General features: G+C 53.3%; 1 protein-coding gene across 3 annotated transcripts in view; it reads left to right on the forward strand.

The window, feature by feature from the left end:
- Positions 1–5274: 5274 nt before the first annotated feature.
- The window catches only part of CASKIN1 (CASK interacting protein 1), a 249984-nt gene continuing 234368 nt past the window's right edge, over positions 5275–20890 (forward strand). For all 3 annotated transcript variants that reach the window (XM_075318292.1, XM_075318290.1, XM_075318291.1), the window contains exon 1: positions 5275–5806. In XM_075318292.1, the coding sequence (XP_075174407.1) occupies positions 5713–5806 (94 nt within the window). In that variant the 5' untranslated portion in view covers positions 5275–5712. The remainder of the gene's footprint in view (positions 5807–20890) is intronic.

Consider the following 20890-nt stretch of genomic DNA (forward strand, 5'->3'; position numbering starts at 1 on the left):
TGTAGCGCTGTGTGGCGGTGTGTATGAGGCACATAGTAGTGTAGCGCAGTGTGGCGGTGTAGTGTAGCGCAGTGTGGCGGTGTAGTGTAGCACAGTGTGGCGGTGTGTATGAGGCACATAGTAGTGTAGCGCAGTGTGGCGGTGTGTATGAGGCACATAGTAGTGTAGCGCAGTGTGGCGGTGTAGTGTAGCACAGTGTGGCGGTGTGTATGAGGCACATAGTAGTGTAGCGCAGTGTGGCGGTGTAGTGTAGCGCAGTGTGGCGGTGTAGTGTAGCGCAGTGTGGCGGTGTAGTGTAGCGCAGTGTGGCGGTGTGTATGAGGCACGTAGTAGTGTAGCGCAGTGTGGCGGTGTAGTGTAGCACAGTGTGGCGGTGTGTATGAGGCACGTAGTAGTGTAGCGCAGTGTGGCGGTGTAGTGTAGCGCAGTGTGGCGGTGTGTATGAGGCACATAGTAGTGTAGCGCAGTGTGGCGGTGTAGTGTAGCACAGTGTGGCGGTGTGTATGAGGCACATAGTAGTGTAGCGCAGTGTGGCGGTGTAGTGTAGCGCAGTGTGGCGGTGTGTATGAGGCACATAGTAGTGTAGTGCAGTGTGGCGGTGTAGTGTAGCGCAGTGTGGCGGTTTGTATGAGGCACATAGTAGTGTAGTGCAGTGTGGCGGTGTAGTGTAGCGCAGTGTGGCGGTGTGTATGAGGCACATAGTAGTGTAGCGCAGTGTGGCGGTGTGTATGAGGCACATAGTAGTGTAGCGCAGTGTGGCGGTGTAGTGTAGCGCAGTGTGGCGGTGTGTATGAGGCACATAGTAGTGTAGCACAGTGTGGCGGTGTAGTGTAGCGCAGTGTGGCGGTGTGTATGAGGCACATAGTAGTGTAGCGCAGTGTGGCGGTGTAGTGTAGCGCAGTGTGGCGGTGTAGTGTAGCACAGTGTGGCGGTGTGTATGAGGCACATAGTAGTGTAGCGCAGTGTGGCGGTGTAGTGTAGCACAGTGTGGCGGTGTGTATGAGGCACATAGTAGTGTAGCGCAGTGTGGCGGTGTGTATGAGGCACATAGTAGTGTAGCGCAGTGTGGCGGTGTGTATGAGGCACATAGCAGTGTAGCGCAGTGTGGCGGTGTAGTGTAGCACAGTGTGGTGGTATGTATGAGGCACATAGTAGTGTAGTGCAGTGTGGCGGTGTAGTGTAGCGCAGTGTGGCGGTGTGTATGAGGCACATAGCAGTGTAGCGCAGTGTGGCGGTGTAGTGTAGCACAGTGTGGCGGTATGTATGAGGCACATAGTAGTGTAGTGCAGTGTTGCGGTGTAGTGTAGCGCAGTGTGGCGGTGTGTATGAGGCACATAGTAGTGTAGCGCAGTGTGGCGGTGTGTATGAGGCACATAGTAGTGTAGCGCAGTGTGGCGGTGTAGTGTAGCGCAGTGTGGCGGTGTGTATGAGGCACATAGTAGTGTAGCGCAGTGTGGCGGTGTAGTGTAGCGCAGTGTGGCGGTGTAGTGTAGCGCAGTGTGGCGGTGTAGTGTAGCGCAGTGTGGCGGTGTGTATGAGGCACATAGTAGTGTAGCGCAGTGTGGCAGTGTAGCGCAGTGTGGCGGTGTAGTGTAGCACAGTGTGGCGGTGTGTATGAGGCACATAGTAGTGTAGCGCAGTGTGGCGGTGTAGTGTAGCACAGTGTGGCGGTGTGTATGAGGCACATAGTAGTGTAGCGCAGTGTGGCGGTGTGTATGAGGCACATAGTAGTGTAGCGCAGTGTGGCGGTGTGTATGAGGCACATAGCAGTGTAGCGCAGTGTGGCGGTGTAGTGTAGCACAGTGTGGCGGTATGTATGAGGCACATAGTAGTGTAGCGCAGTGTGGCGGTGTGTATGAGGCACATAGTAGTGTAGCGCAGTGTGGCGGTGTGTATGAGGCACATAGCAGTGTAGTGCAGTGTGGCGGTGTAGTGTAGCGCAGTGTGGCGGTGTGTATGAGGCACATAGCAGTGTAGCGCAGTGTGGCGGTGTAGTGTAGCACAGTGTGGCGGTATGTATGAGGCACATAGTAGTGTAGTGCAGTGTGGCGGTGTAGTGTAGCGCAGTGTGGCGGTGTGTATGAGGCACATAGTAGTGTAGCGCAGTGTGGCGGTGTAGTGTAGCGCAGTGTGGCGGTGTGTATGAGGCACATAGTAGTGTAGCGCAGTGTGGCGGTGTAGTGTAGCGCAGTGTGGCGGTGTAGTGTAGCGCAGTGTGGCGGTGTAGTGTAGCGCAGTGTGGCGGTGTAGTATAGCGCAGTGTGGCGGTGTAGTGTAGCGCGATGTGGCGGTGTAGTGTAGCACAGTGTGGCGGTGTGTATGAGGCACATAGTAGTGTAGCGCAGTGTGGCGGTGTAGTGTAGCACAGTGTGGCGGTGTGTATGAGGCACATAGTAGTGTAGCGCAGTGTGGCGGTGTAGTGTAGCGCAGTGTGGCGGTGTGTATGAGGCACATAGTAGTGTAGCGCAGTGTGGCGTTGTAGTGTAGCGCAGTGTGGCGGTGTGTATGAGGCACATAGTAGTGTAGCACAGTGTGGCGGTGTAGTGTAGCACAGTGTGGCGGTGTGTATGAGGCACATAGTAGTGTAGCGCAGTGTGGCGGTGTGTATGAGGCACATAGTAGTGTAGCGCAGTGTGGCGTTGTAGCGTAGCGCAGTGTGGCGGTGTGTATGAGGCACATAGTAGTGTAGCGCAGTGTGGCGGTGTGTATGAGGCACATAGTAGTGTAGCGCAGTGTGGCGGTGTAGTGTAGCACAGTGTGGCGGTGTGTATGAGGCACATAGTAGTGTAGCGCAGTGTGGCGGTGTAGTGTAGCGCAGTGTGGCGGTGTAGTGTAGCGCAGTGTGGCGGTGTAGTGTAGCGCAGTGTGGCGTTGTAGTGTAGCGCAGTGTGGCGGTGTGTATGAGGCACATAGTAGTGTAGCACAGTGTGGCGGTGTAGTGTAGCGCAGTGTGGCGGTGTGTATGAGGCACATAGTAGTGTAGCGCAGTGTGGCGGTGTAGTGTAGCGCAGTGTGGCGTTGTAGTGTAGCGCAGTGTGGCGGTGTGTATGAGGCACATAGTAGTGTAGCACAGTGTGGCGGTGTAGTGTAGCGCAGTGTGGCGGTGTGTATGAGGCACATAGTAGTGTAGCGCAGTGTGGCGGTGTAGTGTAGCGCAGTGTGGCGGTGTGTATGAGGCACATAGTAGTGTAGCGCAGTGTGGCGGTGTAGTGTAGCGCAGTGTGGCAGTGTAGTGTAGCGCAGTGTGGCGGTGTGTATGAGGCACATAGTAGTGTAGCGCAGTGTGGCGGTGTAGTGTAGCGCAGTGTGGCGTTGTAGTGTAGCGCAGTGTGGCGGTGTGTATGAGGCACATAGTAGTGTAGCACAGTGTGGCGGTGTAGTGTAGCGCAGTGTGGCGGTGTGTATGAGGCACATAGTAGTGTAGCGCAGTGTGGCGGTGTAGTGTAGCGCAGTGTGGCGGTGTAGTGTAGCGCAGTGTGGCGGTGTGTATGACGCACATAGTAGTGTAGCGCAGTGTGGCGGTGTAGTGTAGCACGGTGTGGCGGTGTGTATGAGGCACATAGTAGTGTAGCACAGTGTGGCGGTGTAGTGTAGCACGGTGTGGCGGTGTGTATGAGGCACATAGTAGTGTAGCACAGTGTGGCGGTGTGTATGAGGCACATAGTAGTGTAGCGCAGTGTGGCGGTGTAGTGTAGCACGGTGTGGCGGTGTGTATGAGGCACATAGTAGTGTAGCACAGTGTGGCGGTGTGTATGAGGCACATAGTAGTGTAGCACAGTGTGGCGGTGTAGTGTAGCACAGTGTGGCGGTGTAGTGTAGCACGGTGTGGCGGTGTGTATGAGGCACATAGTAGTGTAGCGCAGTGTGGCGGTGTAGTGTAGCGCAGTGTGGCAGTGTGTATGAGGCACATAGTAGTGTAGCGCAGTGTGGCGGTGTAGTGTAGCGCAGTGTGGCGGTGTGTATGAGGCACATAGTAGTGTAGCACGGTGTGGCGGTGTAGTGTAGCGCAGTGTGGCAGTGTGTATGAGGCACATAGTAGTGTAGCGCAGTGTGGCGGTGTAGTGTAGCGCAGTGTGGCAGTGTGTATGAGGCACATAGTAGTGTAGCGCAGTGTGGCGGTGTAGTGTAGCGCAGTGTGGCGGTGTGTATGAGGCACATAGTAGTGTAGCGCAGTGTGGCGGTGTGTATGAGGCACATAGTAGTGTAGCACAGTGTGGCGGTGTGTATGAGGCACATAGTAGTGTAGCACAGTGTGGCGGTGTAGTGTAGCGCAGTGTGGCAGTGTGTATGAGGCACATAGTAGTGTAGCGCAGTGTGGCGGTGTGTATGAGGCACATAGTAGTGTAGCACGGTGTGGCGGTGTGTATGAGGCACATAGTAGTGTAGCGCAGTGTGGCGGTGTAGTGTAGCGCAGTGTGGCGGTGTGTATGAGGCACATAGTAGTGTAGCACAGTGTGGCGGTGTAGTGTAGCGCAGTGTGGCAGTGTGTATGAGGCACATAGTAGTGTAGCGCAGTGTGGCGGTGTAGTGTAGCGCAGTGTGGCAGTGTGTATGAGGCACATAGTAGTGTAGCGCAGTGTGGCGGTGTAGTGTAGCGCAGTGTGGCGGTGTGTATGAGGCACATAGTAGTGTAGCGCAGTGTGGCGGTGTGTATGAGGCACATAGTAGTGTAGCACAGTGTGGCGGTGTGTATGAGGCACATAGTAGTGTAGCACAGTGTGGCGGTGTAGTGTAGCGCAGTGTGGCGGTGTAGTGTAGCGCAGTGTGGCGGTGTAGTGTAGCGCAGTGTGGCAGTGTGTATGAGGCACATAGTAGTGTAGCGCAGTGTGGCGGTGTAGTGTAGCGCAGTGTGGCGGTGTAGTGTAGCGCAGTGTGGCGGTGTAGTGTAGCACGGTGTGGCGGTGTGTATGAGGCACATAGTAGTGTAGCACGGTGTGGCGGTGTGTATGAGGCACATAGTAGTGTAGCACAGTGTGGCGGTGTGTATGAGGCACATAGTAGTGTAGCACAGTGTGGCGGTGTGTATGAGGCACACAGTAGTGTAGCGCAGTGTGGCGGTGTAGTGTAGCGCAGTGTGGCAGTGTGTATGAGGCACATAGTAGTGTAGCGCAGTGTGGCGGTGTGTATGAGGCACATAGTAGTGTAGCGCAGTGTGCGGCGCTGGTTATGGGGTGCGTTGCTGGGCTTTCTGGTTCCGCCTCTGGATGCAGCTCAGAGACTGTGCAGCCAATACAGGAATGGAGGGATGGGAGGAGGGATCAGGAGACAGAGGAGAGGACAGAGCACACACAGGAGCCAGGCGCCCTCCCTCCTGGAGACACTGTCATCTCCTGTCACACTGCATCCCTGCGCCCCCCTCCATCTTCCCCTGCTCCCATCTGGGGACCCGCAGCTGAGGACCCCCATAACCCTGCCCCTCCAGGATGATCATTCCTGCATCCCTGGCATTATTCGTCTCTCCCTGGCTCCTCCTGGCTGGAGGTGTCTGTGCTCCCCCCCAGCAAATCTGACACGCTCCCCATCTCCCCCTACACTGCTGCTGGGTGTCTGATCTCTGCTCCCCTCCTCCTCCTCTTCTTCTTCTTCATCACCATCAGCGCCTCTTCCAAAAAGGATGCTTTGGCTATAAGGACTACCAAGCCCCTCGTAGGATCACCCCTTTTTTCCTTGCTGCAACCCCCCCCCCAGCTGATCCCTCCAGAAGGAAGCAGGATGGGGAAGGACCAGGAGCTGCTCCAGGCGGTGAAAGCGGAGGACCTGAGCATGGTCCAGAAGCTGCTGCAGAGACCCAAAGCGGGCAAAGCCAGTGAGTACCACCCCGCCGTATTAATGGGATTACAACAAGAAAGAATGAATTAACTCTTGATATAATGTATGAGCCTAGAATGTATCATGGAGGGGACGCAACATGGGGCTGGGGTGGGGGCAGCATAGATCAAAGGGGGTAACATGGGGCTGAGGAGGCAAAAGGGGGCAATATGGGGCTGCGGTGAGGGCAACATAGTAACAAGGCGGCAACATGGGTCTGGGGTGGGGGTAACATGGAGCAAAGGGGGCAACACAGAGCTGAGGGGGCAATATGGAGCAAAGGGGGCAATATGGGACTGGGATAGGGGCAACATGGAGCAATTTGGGCAACACGGAGCAACATGGGGATGGGGTGGGGGCAACATGGAGCAAAGGGGGAAATACAGACCAAAGGGGGAAACACACAGCTGAGGGGGAACATGGAGTTGATGGGGCAAAATGGAGTTGAGGGCGCAACACGGAACTGAGGAGGCAACATGGGACTGTGGTGGGGGCAACATGGAGCAAAGGGGGCAATACGCAGCTGAGAGGGCAACATGGAGCAAAGGTGGCAACATGGGGCTGGTGTGGGGGGTAACAATGAGCAGAGGGGGCAACATGGGGCTGGGGTGGGGGTAACAATGAGCAGAGGGGGCAACATGGGGCTGGGGTGGGGGGTAACAATGAGCAGAGGGGGCAACATGGGGCTGGGGTGGGGGTAACAATGAGCAGAGGGGGCAACATGGGGCTGGGGGTAACATGGAGCTGGGAGGACAACATGGGGCGGGGGTGGGGGTAACATTGAGCAGAGGGGGTAACATGGGGCTGGGGTGGAGGTAACATTGAGCAGAGGGGGCAACATGGGGCTGGGGTGGAGGTAACATTGAGCAGAGGGGGGTAACATGGGGCTGGGGTGGAGGTAACATGGAGCTGAGGGGGCAACATGGGGTGGAGGTAACATGGAGCTGAGGGGGTAACATGGGGCTGGGGTGGGGGTAACATTGAGCAGAGGGGGCAACATGGGGTTGGAGTGGAGGTAACATGGAGCTGAGGGGGTAATATGGGGCTGGGGTGGGGATAACATGGAGCTGAGGGGGTAACATGGGGCTGGGGTGGGGGTAACATGGAGCTGAGGGGGTAACATGGGGCTGGGGTGGGGATAACATGGAGCTGAGGGGGTAATATGGGGCTGGGGTGGGGATAACATGGAGCTGAGGGGGTAACATGGGGCTGGGGTGGGGATAACATGGAGCTGAGGGGGGTAACATGGGGCTGGGGGGGTAACATTGAGCAGAGGGGGTAATATGGGGCTGGGGTGGGGATAACATGGAGCTGTGGGGACAACATGGGGCTGGGGTGGGGGTAACATGGAGCTGAGGGGGTAACATGGGGTGGGGTGGGGGTAACATGGAGCTGAGGGGGTAACATGGGGCTGGGGTAGGGGTAACATGGAGCTGTGGGGACAACATGGGGCTGGGGTGGGGGTGACATTGAGCAGAGGGGGAAACATGGGGCTGGGGTGGGGGTAACATGGAGCTGAGGGGGTAACATGGGGCTGGGGGTAACATGGAGCTGAGGGGGTAACATGGGGCTGGGGTGGGGGTAACATGGAGCTGAGGGGGTAACGTGGGGTGGGGTGGGGGTAACATGGAGCTGAGGGGGGTAACATGGGGCTGGGGGTAACATTGAGCAGAGGGGGAAACATGGGGCTGGGGTGGGGGTAACATGGAGCTGAGGGGGTAACATGGGGCTGGGGGTAACATTAAGCAGAGGGGGAAACATGGGGCTGGGGTGGGGGTAACATGAAGCATCGTTCCTCTCCGGTGCATATTTGCAGGATGTGTGCAATGCATAGGATGTAACATGCGATACATGCTATTTTATATATGTCATTTGCACCAATTGTCCTGGAGACTCGTGCAAACCTCAGCTAATGGGAGGAGGGGGGTCAGCGAATTATGGTGCGGTCCGTAGAGGGTTAATGCCAGTAGCGCTCAGCTGGTCGCTGGAGAGAGGGGTGATCGGACCCTAATCTGCATGAATGGTACAGAGATGGATGTGTGATGGGCGTCCTACAGATGCTATATGATTGCTGCAAGATGCCGGAGAGGGAGGGGAACGGCTCCAATATCCACACATTGGGGGCTTTAAAAAAAAAAAAAAATCGCCCTTTTATATGGGTGGTGTCACCATTTTGGGGGTCTTTTCCTGGTAAGGAAGATGGCAACGGACCTCATAGGGTGAGACTGTCTAGGAGAAGAAGCACAGGGGTCTGGGCCGGCAGATGGCGGAGGAGAGCAGCCGGGCACCGCGGTGCTGATGGGTCATTTCAATGTCTCCGGGCCCGTTGATTATCGGCCGTGTGAGCAATCTCAGATTTCCCTGGAGCGCGGTGCAGTCGGCTCCGTAATAAGGACGGGGACCGGCGACTGCTCTAATAACGTGATTTGTATTTAAAGGGGCCACTGACTCACGTGGGCGCCCAAGAGCTCACAATCTAATGCAGCCACGCTGTGCCGCTTCTGGGCACACTTGTGGATCTATTATGGGATGGATTCCATCGCGTTAGGATGCAAATGTGATACTGGAAATTTGCTTATTAATGTCGTTACACTCCACCTTAATTGCAGTGTCATTAGAATCGACGCTTAAAGGGCCAGCGCCAAACCAAAATTAAGCAGCGGTTATCTGTCGTTCTGATGAAGACTATCATTGACCTGTCTATGGCTGGGAATGGCTGATAACAGGGAGCAATAGATAAGGGGTAGATTATAATGGGGATTTTCATCATTGGGGATCTGATCCATGGGATCCCCGTGATCCCAAGAATGGGACGAGTGAATGGAGTGTGCATGTGTGACCCTGGCACCTATAGACAGTGATGATTATGCATGCGCCTACTGCTCCATTCACACTGATCCCTGCTCTCATGATTGGGGGGTTACACCTACAGGTCATATATTTATCACCTAGGTATCAAATGTTCTTGGTGGCATAACCCCTTTAAATATGTTGTTTCAGTATAGACACTAAAGGGGTTGTCCGGCATCTGTGTTGGAGGTGTGCGTTGTCGATGACATTGACACTGAATACTTGCCGTGATGCCTATTCATTAGACTATCGTACTGGAGGGGATCAGTGCTGGACAACCCCTTTAAGAGCATATTGCTGGGCTATGGTGGCAATATCTAATCGGCGGTGATCACAGTGGTCTGGTTCCTCCCTTAGAGATTGCATTAGAGTCAGGGTCCGAACATGTGGCCATATCAGCCATTATGGGCATATTCTAGCAATGTCACTGTGAGGCAAATCCCGGGATATGAAGATGAATTATGACTCCAGTCATAATCCCTCATCACTCCCTGGCAGTGCCCCCTCCCTTCTTGTTCTCAGTGTTCCACTTACACCTCCATGGCCATGTCCTGTGATATGGAGATGAGGTGGTGTGGGAACAATGGACACAGGATGACTCCCTGCCGTCACCCTGTAGTAGGAGCTGCTAGCTAGTTAGCAAGGCTATGGAAATAGCCAGACAGAACGACTCCAGTAAAAAATGGTTCATATCTCGCAAGCCATATTTCCGATAAATATGGCAACCATAAAAATGGTGTCTCCGCATGCAGACGATGCCGGCACACCCTTTTTATGGGAGCAGGACATTGGGAAATGCCCCAGGCGTGATATCAGCCAATGGGGAACTGGCAGACAGGTCATGAGTCCCCTCGTTCTGTAGCTAAATTCATAACTGTCACAATGAGAGCATTGGCGTCCGCCTACGACGCTCCCAGGCAAAGTTATGGCCAATATCCCCTTTGCTGGATAATTCTGATCCATGCAGGGGGAGTGGCAGTGCTTCCCTGTGAGGTCACTAAGGTAGGAGGGGACCTGGATCTGCCCAGGTTGATAACCCTACTTCGGCCATTTTCCAGTGTTCTTTCGCTGGGGGCACGTGTAGGAAACATCTGTGGGAAGGATCCTAGAAACCTGGGTACAGCGCCCCCCTGTGGCCAGACGCAACAAGGTAACTGCTGGAACTGTGTATGCCTGTTTGTAACCCATGCTTTGATTGTAACTGTACTCTGACCTATGTATATTCTGTAGATTCCCTATTGTATATATTGTAGTTCTAGTGTGCTTTAGGCTGATTAAATTATATAATTAATCTTGGGCTGTTCTGTTATCTCGATCTTGAATCCCACGTCTGTGTGTTCGGCTAATAGTTACCGTGAAGCGGTTGGTGGCAGCGAATTGTGCCAAGGATTATTGTGGGGAGGCCAGTGAGATTCGGGGAGATTTTATATATTCCGCCCGCGGAGGTCGGGGGAATATATACCCTACTCTCACCGGGGACCCTTCAATAATCGGCATAAGTAGTATAGCGGCCTCCTTGCTTATTGTCGGGCAATTCCATAATTGGCCTGACTATAAGAGGGGCGCTAGAGAGCGCGTCACGTGCTCTGTCTGTCGGTCGGGAGGTATAAAGGAGGGGTGACCCCCACTTGTTACCCCCCGATTGTGACGTACTGGTAGCCAGCGCGGGGGATTTCTGAGTGACCCCCCCGGTGGTTTGTGACATATTGGTGGCAAGCGGTGGGATCGAGATAATAGTGTGTGTGAGTGTGAGACCCATACTCCCAGACACTAAAGACTGCCTGCAGCAGCTGTGGCTGCTGGGGTCTTCAGACTAGCTCAACACTAGAGTGTCAGAGTGCAGATACTGTAAGGTGTGTGGAGGCATCAGGTGTCAGTTCTGTGTCAGTGACCAAAAGTCTGCAAGAATGGCTGATGGCACCAGGAGCAGAGCTATGCAACTGGCCAATGCTAAGGCAGGAGCCGAAGAGAGGGAGGACGGTGCTGTGGGCAGTAATGAGGAGGTTGCCCACGAGTCCTCCAGGAGCTCGACGCCAGAAAACCGTTCTGCAGAGGACAGCGCACAAGCTGGCAATTATGGACAAGATGAGGAGCAGCTCACCCAAGGGTCCTCAACGAGCCAGATGCCAGCCCTCCGCTCTGCAAGGGACAGTGAATCACCAGGCTCCGCAGCGGGCCGCAGATCACCACGTGCCATTCCACCGAGCCTGGGAGGCTCGGATAGCCTTCTTCAAATGGCTATGGCCCTTCTCCAGGCTGGAGACCAGGAGGGCTACAAGGAACTCCTGGCAGAGCGCAGGGCAGAGCGGCAGGCAGCGCGTGACGCTGAGGCTGCGGAGCGGCACGCAGAGCGTGAGGCTGCGGAGCGAGAGCGGCAGGCAGCGCGTGAAGAGCGAGAGCGACAGGCAGACCGTGACTACCAGCTGCAGCTAGCTCAGCTCCGGCCCTCATCAGCCACATGTGACCTTCGAGACACCAAACTTCCAAAGGTCCGTGTTGAGGACTTCCCAGTGCTGGAGAAGGATGGAGACTTGGACTCTTTCTTGACTGCTTTTGAACGGACTTGCTTGCAGCACCATCTGGACAAGGACCAGTGGGCCAAATACCTGACCCCCCGTTTAAGGGGTAAGGCCCTGGATATCCTTGGGGACTTGCCTGCTGAGGCAGATCAGGGCTACGACACCATCAAGCGGGCCCTGATCCAACAGTACAACCTCACTCCAGAGTCCTACCGCAAGAAGTTCCGGAGCCTACAGAAGGGACCAAAGGACTCCTGGGCTGACCACCGGCGGGCACTTGCCCGAGCTGCCGACCACTGGACCCAAGGCCTGCAGCTTTCCACCGGACCGGAGATCCTGGACTTGTTCATCACGGAGCAACTCTTGTGGAACTGCCCTGAGGATCTCCGCCAGTTCATCCGAGACCAGAAGCCAAAGGGGTCCACGGCTACAGCTGCCCTTGCCGATGACTACACCAACAACCGGGCCCCTGAGGCCAGGAGAGCGGCCACCAGCAGCACCTGGAGAGGGGGTAAGATGAATTCTGCGACTGCCCCACCTGCCCCTAGACTGCAGGGGGTGTCCCCCTCAACTCCCCTCTCCAGGCCCGTGGCGGAACCAAGACGGTGCCACCAGTGCAACCTACCTGGACACTTCAAGGCCATGTGCCCTCAGCGTCCCAAGGCCCCGGCTCCGTCCCCGTCCCAAGGGCCGCCCAAGGTGTATTGTGTGGGTGGGGGTGGTGGTAGGTCCCTGGACAGCTTCCAACCTGTCACCGTCGGCCGGTCTGTGACCATAGGACTGCGAGACAGCGCCTCGGAGGTGACTCTGGTGCGGCCTGAGATGGTGTCCCCCCAAGACTTGATCCCTGGAAAAACCCTCGCTGTCTCCGGGATTGGAGGCACTGACCCGGCGCTGCCTGTTGCTGACATTTATGTGGACTGGGGCGCAGGGCGAGGGGTGAGGGAGGTGGGGGTAACTGATCGGATCCCTGCAAACGTGCTACTTGGGACAGATTTGGGGCAGATAACCTCCCAGTTTGGGCCCCAACCAAGGGCTGAACCTTCAGCCCGTACTGACATGCCTCCGGACAATGTTAATGTGTTATCTATGAATGATGTAAGGGAGGAGGGAGTGAACTCTGATATTTCTGCTTGCATAGACACCATAGACACACACACAGCTGCAGCTGTGACAGGGGAGGGGGTCAGAGAAAGGTGTGACAATGCCTCTACAAGTAACCAGCCTGTGAGCTGGGATCTGTTGCCCTCTGCAGGGATAAGCAGAGAGCAGGGTGCTGCAGGGGGAGGACCAGTGTGTGGGGTGGGGGCTACCACAGCAAATGTGGGGTCCCCAGAGATTTCACAGCGGGGTTCTGTTGCTGCAGGAGGGGAACAGGCAGGTGAGATTGGGGCCGGTCCAGGAGCGGAAGTGCTCCCAGGTAAGATCTCGGTGCATGGTTCCCCCACAACCGGGGTGTCAGGAAGCCAGGTAGGTCTGCCTGAACCGGCGACTTGGTCAGGAACGGAGGAGGAGCAGGCACGACCCACGGTCGCAGCGGCTGTGGCCGCTGTCACCCGCAGTGGGAGTGCTGGAAGCCAAGGGGCCTCCCGGAGGTCCGATAGCTCTTCCCCTTCTGACCAAGTGGCAGCCGAGTCAGGTGGAGGCCAGGACACAGGTCCCGGGGTACTGACCGAAGATGTGACAGTCTCGTCGATTCTGGCCACATCTAGTCAGGGGTTTCAGGCAGCGTTAGAAGCTGACGACAGCCTGAAAGCTCTTAAGGAGCAGGCGGCACAGCCTCCCTCGGACTCGGACCCGGAGCGAGTGGTCTGGGACCAAGGACGGCTGTACCGGGCCACGGTCCAGCAGGGTTCACCGGAGGCGTGGCCCAGGGACCGACAGTTGGTGGTACCCTATCCGTTCCGGACGGAGTTGTTGCGGATCGCACATGAGATTCCGATGGCCGGACACCTAGGGATCGCTAAGACCAAGGCCAGGTTAAACCAGCATTTCTACTGGCCAAAAATGGGGGCCGATGTGGCTGCCTACTGCCGTTCGTGTGAAACCTGTCAGAGAGTGGGGAAGGCGGGGCCACACCCCAAAGCCCCACTAGTATCTCTGCCAATCATCGATGAGCCTTTCAGGAGGGTGGCTGTGGATCTGGTCGGCCCGCTGGCCATCCCCAGCAGCTCCGGGAAACGCTTCATACTGACGGTAGTGGACTATGCCACCCGGTACCCAGAAGCAGTGGCCTTGTCGTCCATTCGGGCTGACAAGGTGGCCACCGCATTGCTGGAGATTTTCTCCCGAGTGGGTTTTCCCCAGGAAATGCTCACTGACCGGGGGACCCAATTCATGTCCCAGCTGATGGAGGCCCTCTGTAAGCAAGTCCAGGTGCGACATCTGGTGGCCAGCCCGTACCATCCACAGACTAATGGCCTGTGCGAGCGGTTCAATGGCACCTTAAAGCAGATGCTTAGGATGTTGGTCGACTCCCATGGGCGTGACTGGGAGCGGTATCTCCCACACCTGTTATTTGCTTACCGGGAGGTTCCACAGGCCTCAACAGGATTCTCACCGTTTGAGCTCCTGTACGGGCGACGTGTGCGGGGCCCCCTGGCTCTGGTGAAAGAGGCTTGGGAAGGGGATTTGGCCACCCCTGGAGTGTCGGTTATCGAGTATGTCATGCGCTTCCGGGACAAAATGCAGGCCTTGACGCAACTGGTACACGACAATATGGCTCAAGCCCAGGCCGATCAGAAGCGTTGGTACGACCAGAACGCTTGTGAGAGGACCTACCAAGTGGGTCAAGAGGTGTGGGTACTGGTCCCCGTACCACAGGACAAGCTTCAGGCAGCCTGGGAGGGCCCATACCTCGTGTACCAGCAGCTCAACCCTGTGACGTACCTGGTCACCCTGGACCCTGCCCGTGGAAGGCGGAAGCCCTTCCATGTGAACATGATGAAGGCACATCATGAGCGGGAGGCATGTGCGCTCCCCGTGTGCAACCTGCCCGAGGAGGGAGAAGCGGAAACCCTCTTGGATATGCTAGCCCAGGTTAGGGCAGGCGGATCCATTGAGGATGTGGAGGTTGGCCACCAGCTCTTGGAGGACCAACGGTCCCAGCTGTGGGCCACCCTACACCCCTTCCGGGGGTTGTTTACCAACCAGCCCGGAAGGACTGACTTGGCTGTCCATCACGTGGACACTGGGGATCATCCCCCGATCCGGCGTTCAGCATATCGGGTCTCCCTGGAGGTGCAGCAACACATGCGCCAGGAGATTGACGAGATGCTGAAGCTGGGGGTGATCCAGGCATCCAACAGCGCTTGGGCCTCGCCTGTAGTCCTCGTCCCTAAGAAGGACCGAACCACTCGGTTCTGCGTGGACTACAGGGGGCTCAATGCGGTCACGGTCGCCGATGCGTACCCAATGCCACGCATCGATGACCTGCTCGATCAGTTGGCCGGGGCTCAGTACCTGACCATCATGGATCTGAGCCGGGGATATTGGCAGATCCCCCTGACTCGCAAGGCCAGGGAACGCTCTGCCTTTATTACCCCATTTGGACTATACGAGTCCACGGTGATGCCATTCGGGATGAGGAATGCCCCTGCCACTTTCCAGCGGATGGTCAACACCCTGCTCAAGGGACTTGAAGGGTACGCGGCCGCGTACCTAGATGACATTGCCGTCTTCAGTCCCACCTGGGAGGACCACCTAGAGCATCTAGCACAGGTGCTCAGGCGGATCCACCGGGCAGGTTTGACCATCAAGCCGGGAAAGTGTCAGCTGGCCATGAGCGAGGTCCAGTACCTCGGTCACCGGGTAGGCGGGAGAACACTGAAGCCCGAGCCTGAGAAAGTGGAGGCCATCGCATCCTGGCCCACCCCCAGGACCAAGAAGCAGGTGATGTCCTTCTTGGGGACCGCTGGGTACTATAGGAGGTTTGTTCCATGCTATAGTAGCCTGGCAAAGCCCTTGACGGACCTCACCAAGAAGAAGCTGCCCTCTGCAGTCGATTGGACAATGGACTGCGAGACAGCCTTCCGGGCCCTAAAGGACGCCCTGTCCAGCCCGCCCGTGCTACAGGCAGCCGACTTCACGCGGCCGTTTGTAGTACAGACCGACGCCAGTGACTTCGGCCTCGGTGCGGTGCTCAGCCAGGTGGACTCTGCGAGCCAAGAGCACCCAGTCTTGTACCTGAGCAGGAAGCTGTTACCAAGGGAAGTTGCCTATTCCACGATGGAGAAGGAGTGCCTGGCCATAGTGTGGGCCCTGCAGCGTCTGCAACCCTATCTATACGGGCGCCACTTCATCGTGGAGACGGACCACAATCCCCTCAGCTGGTTGCACACCGTCTCTGGGACGAATGGGCGATTGTTGCGATGGAGCCTTGCGCTCCAGCAATACAACTTCACCATTCGCCACAAAAGGGGCCGTGACCACGGTAACGCAGACGGGCTGTCCCGACAAGGAGAGGTCGCGGACGGGCGCACGGGGGAACACCGGAGTGTGCTGCCCCCTAGCGCCCTCAAAAGGGGGGAGGTGTGAGGCAAATCCCGGGATATGAAGATGAATTATGACTCCAGTCATAATCCCTCATCACTCCCTGGCAGTGCCCCCTCCCTTCTTGTTCTCAGTGTTCCACTTACACCTCCATGGCCATGTCCTGTGATATGGAGATGAGGTGGTGTGGGAACAATGGACACAGGATGACTCCCTGCCGTCACCCTGTAGTAGGAGCTGCTAGCTAGTTAGCAAGGCTATGGAAATAGCCAGACAGAACGACTCCAGTAAAAAATGGTTCATATCTCGCAAGCCATATTTCCGATAAATATGGCAACCATAAAAATGGTGTCTCCGCATGCAGACGATGCCGGCACACCCTTTTTATGGGAGCAGGACATTGGGAAATGCCCCAGGCGTGATATCAGCCAATGGGGAACTGGCAGACAGGTCATGAGTCCCCTCGTTCTGTAGCTAAATTCATAACTGTCACAATGAGAGCATTGGCGTCTGCCTACGACGCTCCCAGGCAAAGTTATGGCCAATATCCCCTTTGCTGGATAATTCTGATCCATGCAGGGGGAGTGGCAGTGCTCCCTGTGAGGTCACTAAGGTAGGAGGGGACCTGGATCTGCCCAGGTTGATAACCCTACTTCGGCCATTTTCCAGTGTTCTTTCGCTGGGGGCACGTGTAGGAAACATCTGTGGGAAGGATCCTAGAAACCTGGGTACAGCGCCCCCCTGTGGCCAGACGCAACAAGGTAACTGCTGGAACTGTGTATGCCTGTTTGTAACCCATGCTTTGATTGTAACTGTACTCTGACATAACTGTATATTCTGTAGATTCCCTATTGTATATATTGTAGTTTCTAGTGTGCTTTAGGCTGATTAAATTATATAATTAATCTTGGGCTGTTCTGTTATCTCGATCTTGAATCCCACGTCTGTGTGTTCGGCTAATAGTTACCGTGAAGCGGTTGGTGGCAGCGAGTTGTGCCAAGGATTATTGTGGGGAGGCCAGTGAGATTCGGGGAGATTTTATATATTCCGCCCGCGGAGGTCGGGGGAATATATACCCTACTCTCACCGGGGACCCTTCAATAATCGGCATAAGTAGTATAGCGGCCTCCTTGCTTATTGTCGGGCAATTCCATAATTGGCCTGACTATAAGAGGGGCGCTAGAGAGCGCGTCACGTGCTCTGTCTGTCGGTCGGGAGGTATAAAGGAGGGGTGACCCCCACTTGTTACCCCCCGATTGTGACGTACTGGTAGCCAGTGCGGGGGTTTTCTGAGTGACCCCCCCGGTGGTTTGTGACAGTCACCTTTAAGGTTGACCATGCCTTTAAATGCGCCCTGGGCTATCGTGGCAATATCTGATCGGCGGTGATTACAGTGGACTGTTCTCCTCCCTTAGAGATTGCATTAGAGTTAGGCTCCGAACATGTGGCCATATCGGCCATTACGGGCATATTCTAGCAATGTCACCTTTAAGGTTGACCATCCCTTTAAATGTGGCCTGGGATATGGCGGCAATATCTGATCGGCAGTGATCACAGTGGTCTGTTTCCTCCCTTAGAGATTGCATTAGAGTCAGGGTCCGAGCATGTGGCCATATCAGCCATTATGTGCATATTCTAGCAATGTCACCTTTAAGGTTGACCATCCCTTTAAATGCGGCCTGGGATATGGCGGCAATATCTGATCGGCGGTGATCACAGTGGTCTGTTTCCTCCCTTAGAGATTGCATTAGAGTCAGGGTCCGAGCATGTGGCCATATCAGTCATTATGTGCATATTCTAGCAATGTCACCTTTAAGGTTGACCATCCCTTTAAATGCGGCCTGGGATATGGCGGCAATATCTGATCGGCGGTGATCACAGTGGTCTGTTTCCTCCCTTAGAGATTGCATTAGAGTCAGGGTCCGAGCATGTGGCCATATCAGCCATTATGGGCATATTCTAGCAATGTCACCTTTAATGTTGACCATCCCTTTAAATGCAGCCTGACCCAGCAGGGTACCATGTATATCAGCGCCCACATGTCAAGTGAAAAGCGAATCTGTTACCACCACAATATGCTTCCTGGGAATTTGGCGGCATTGAGGCGTGAATGTCACTGGCTCAAAGTGAAGGGTGTTGTGCATAAGTCTACATGCCCTAGAGGCTAGCCACGGAACACGGGGGTCTCGTTGTTTATGGAGTAAAATCCGAGGTCACTGATCTGGTTGAAGCCGTGGAATTTATCTACAAAGTCATGAGACCTTTGGAGGAAACATCTCAGCCGTATGGACAAGTGTGGAGGAAATTATCAGGAATTTTTTGCAAAATCTTGAAGTGCATCTGCTCCTTATAGATGCCCTGAGTGAAGGGGCACTTTGCCCGGTGCCATAGGTGGCTTTAGGTATGTGGATGTTGTGGCAGTGAATCTCACGGAGAATGTTTTTTTGCCTTGTGATATTCGTTGCCGTTTTTGGTGCCAATTTCTTCAAAATAGAACAACTGGTTCAAGTATTTTGTAGAAAGAATGAAAAGCTCCCTTTTAATGTCTTTAACTTTTCTTTTTACTTTTTGGAGCAAAATGTTGAAAAATGTGTGCAAAAGTTTTAGACGTACATAAAATCACTCCGGGGGGAGATTGGAGTACGTATGCACAAAAAAAGTGTGATTTTTATTAAAGTTGTAAGTGATGAACCAACAAAAAACATCTGGAAACCCCAAACTCCGTCCGTAGTGCGGAAACATATATATATAAAAAAAAACCCCAAGGGAACGTGCCTATATAATAGACTAAAAAAGGTTCAAATCAAAAACAGGGATAAAAAGGTGCAAATGCAAAAAGGATTCCGCCCTACGTCTTGATGTCACCCCAGGATCATTTGAAAAGTCAGATATTGGCAACTTTTTTTGGCAACCAATCAAATCGTTGCTTTCTTATTCACCCAAAAATGACAACTGGGATTTGATTGCTTGCCCTAATGTTCCATTAGGATTCCGGAACCTCAAGTAGTCACAGAAGGTTCCCAGGAAGTGGTATCTAAGGAAAAGCAGAAGAACTCAAGGACAATAATTCCTACACGTGGTTCTTACAGAATCGAAAGTGACCCTGATGAAAGAGGCGATCACATCACCACGATTGGTGCCGACAAATGAGAATTGGATGTGTATGGGGACAAGTATCATCCAGTTGACGATATTATAGTGGACCTGTCACTTGGTCTAAATTGTCCAGTTTTTGCTACTATTTTATCCCCACTGTCCACTGAGTACGCCACTTCTTATTTTTTTAAAAACCGCCACATGGTTCCTGAGATATGAGCCTTTTTACTTTTACAAGATCCTCGGGGGCGTGTCTTCAAACTACTCCGCATACACTGTGAGCACCGCCCCCTTGTAAAGGCCATAAAAATAAGCACTAAATGAAAAAGCCTCTACCTCTGGAACCGTATGGCGGATTTTCAAAAAATAAAAACTTAAATACTCAGAGGGGCGGAGAGAATAAAATAAGTTCCAAAACTGGTAATTTTTTACATAGTGGCAGGTCCTCTTTAAAGGTATATATATATATATATATATATATATATATATATATATATATATATATATATATATATATATATATATATATATATATATATATATATGGGTATGTTCAGATTACAAAAATTTTCATGTGAAAGAGTTAAGCCCTGGTTTGCAGGAGAATCTACAACAGAAATTCAGTGCTTTTGCCCCTGATAGAGAGGTACAAAGCAGAACTCATTGATTTGAGTGTGCTCTGTGTAATATTTCATTTATCCTGTGGAGGCGCCGTAGGGAAATCAAACTCTTACTGCCAGGTTTAATCACAGATTACGGCTGATCGCTTGGAATTACAATAGAGAAACACTTTGTGATCTGCTTATTGTCAGGGAAACTTTCTAACAAGTTGGGATTGTCCAAAGTGAACAGCCACTTTTAGAGCCGAAATGGTAGGGTCACTGTGAAGAGACTTAAAGGGGTATTCCCATCTCCAAGATCCTATTCCAATATGTAGTAGCTATAATAATAATAATAATAATAATAATAATATTAGCAAATGCCTCCAATTAGACATGTAGTATAGTTCTCCTGATTAGGCATGTCTCTTACCTCATGTGCAGGGCATTGCAGGACCTAATATTAGAACATGCCTCCAATTAGACATGTAGTATAGTTCTCCTGATTAACCATGTCTCTTACCTCATGTGCAGGGCATTGCAGGTTAGATATCCATGGTTATGTCCACTTATATAGTGACAGTTAATTAGTGACCTAACCTACTTTAATGCCCTGCACATGAGGTAAGTAACATTGCTAATCAGGAGAACTATCCATGGTTACTACCTCTCATATAGTGAGAGTTAGTTCCTTGCTCGTGGCCGTAACCATTGGAGACCTAAGCTACTGTAATGCCCTGCACATGAGGTAAGTGACATAGCTAATCAGGAAAACTATACTACATTTCCAATTGGAGGTATTTCCTAATATTATTATTATCACACCTACTACATACTGGTATAGGATCTTGGAGATGGGAATACCCCTCTAAATTAAGCATATATCACCATATTTGATGGAATACCTGTTTAAAATTGAGCCTGACACTTTGTTAAAGTGTCCAGTTATTGCTTTTATATTATTCCCGCTACTCTCTTGAGCATTTAGTTTTTTATTTTGTTTAAATCCGCCATACGGTTCCAGAGATATGAGACTTTTTCTTTACTGATACCTTTTATTGTCTTAACAGGGTGTGGCTAAAAGGATTCTATGGGGGCGTGTCTTTAGGCTTCACTGCGAGCCACGCCCTTATATAAAGACCATAAAAAGTATCACTAAACAAAAAGGCCGATATCTCTGGAACCGTGTGGCGGAATTCGGTAAAACAAAAAGCGGAATACTCAGGGAATCAGCGAGAATAAATTAGGAGCAAAAACTGGGAACCTTTAATCTGGTGACAGGTCCCCTTTAAGTCCAGAACTCCAAAGCGGATCAGTCAGCTGCCATCCAAACATCTGCTCCAATCATGATCCCCTCCAATTAGATGAATGCAGTAATATATTATCCGTAGTACGGGCGATTTCGCGACCGGCCATGAAATGGCCAATTTAATACAGTCTATGCTGTATAATTCACCAGGAGCCGTACCACAATATCCAACCTCAGCAGTGATGCCGGGCAATCTGCACAGCTGGACGGGAAAATGC

This window comes from Anomaloglossus baeobatrachus, chromosome 7 (assembly GCF_048569485.1).
Source record: "Anomaloglossus baeobatrachus isolate aAnoBae1 chromosome 7, aAnoBae1.hap1, whole genome shotgun sequence".
Classification (NCBI taxonomy): Eukaryota; Metazoa; Chordata; class Amphibia; order Anura; family Aromobatidae; genus Anomaloglossus; species Anomaloglossus baeobatrachus.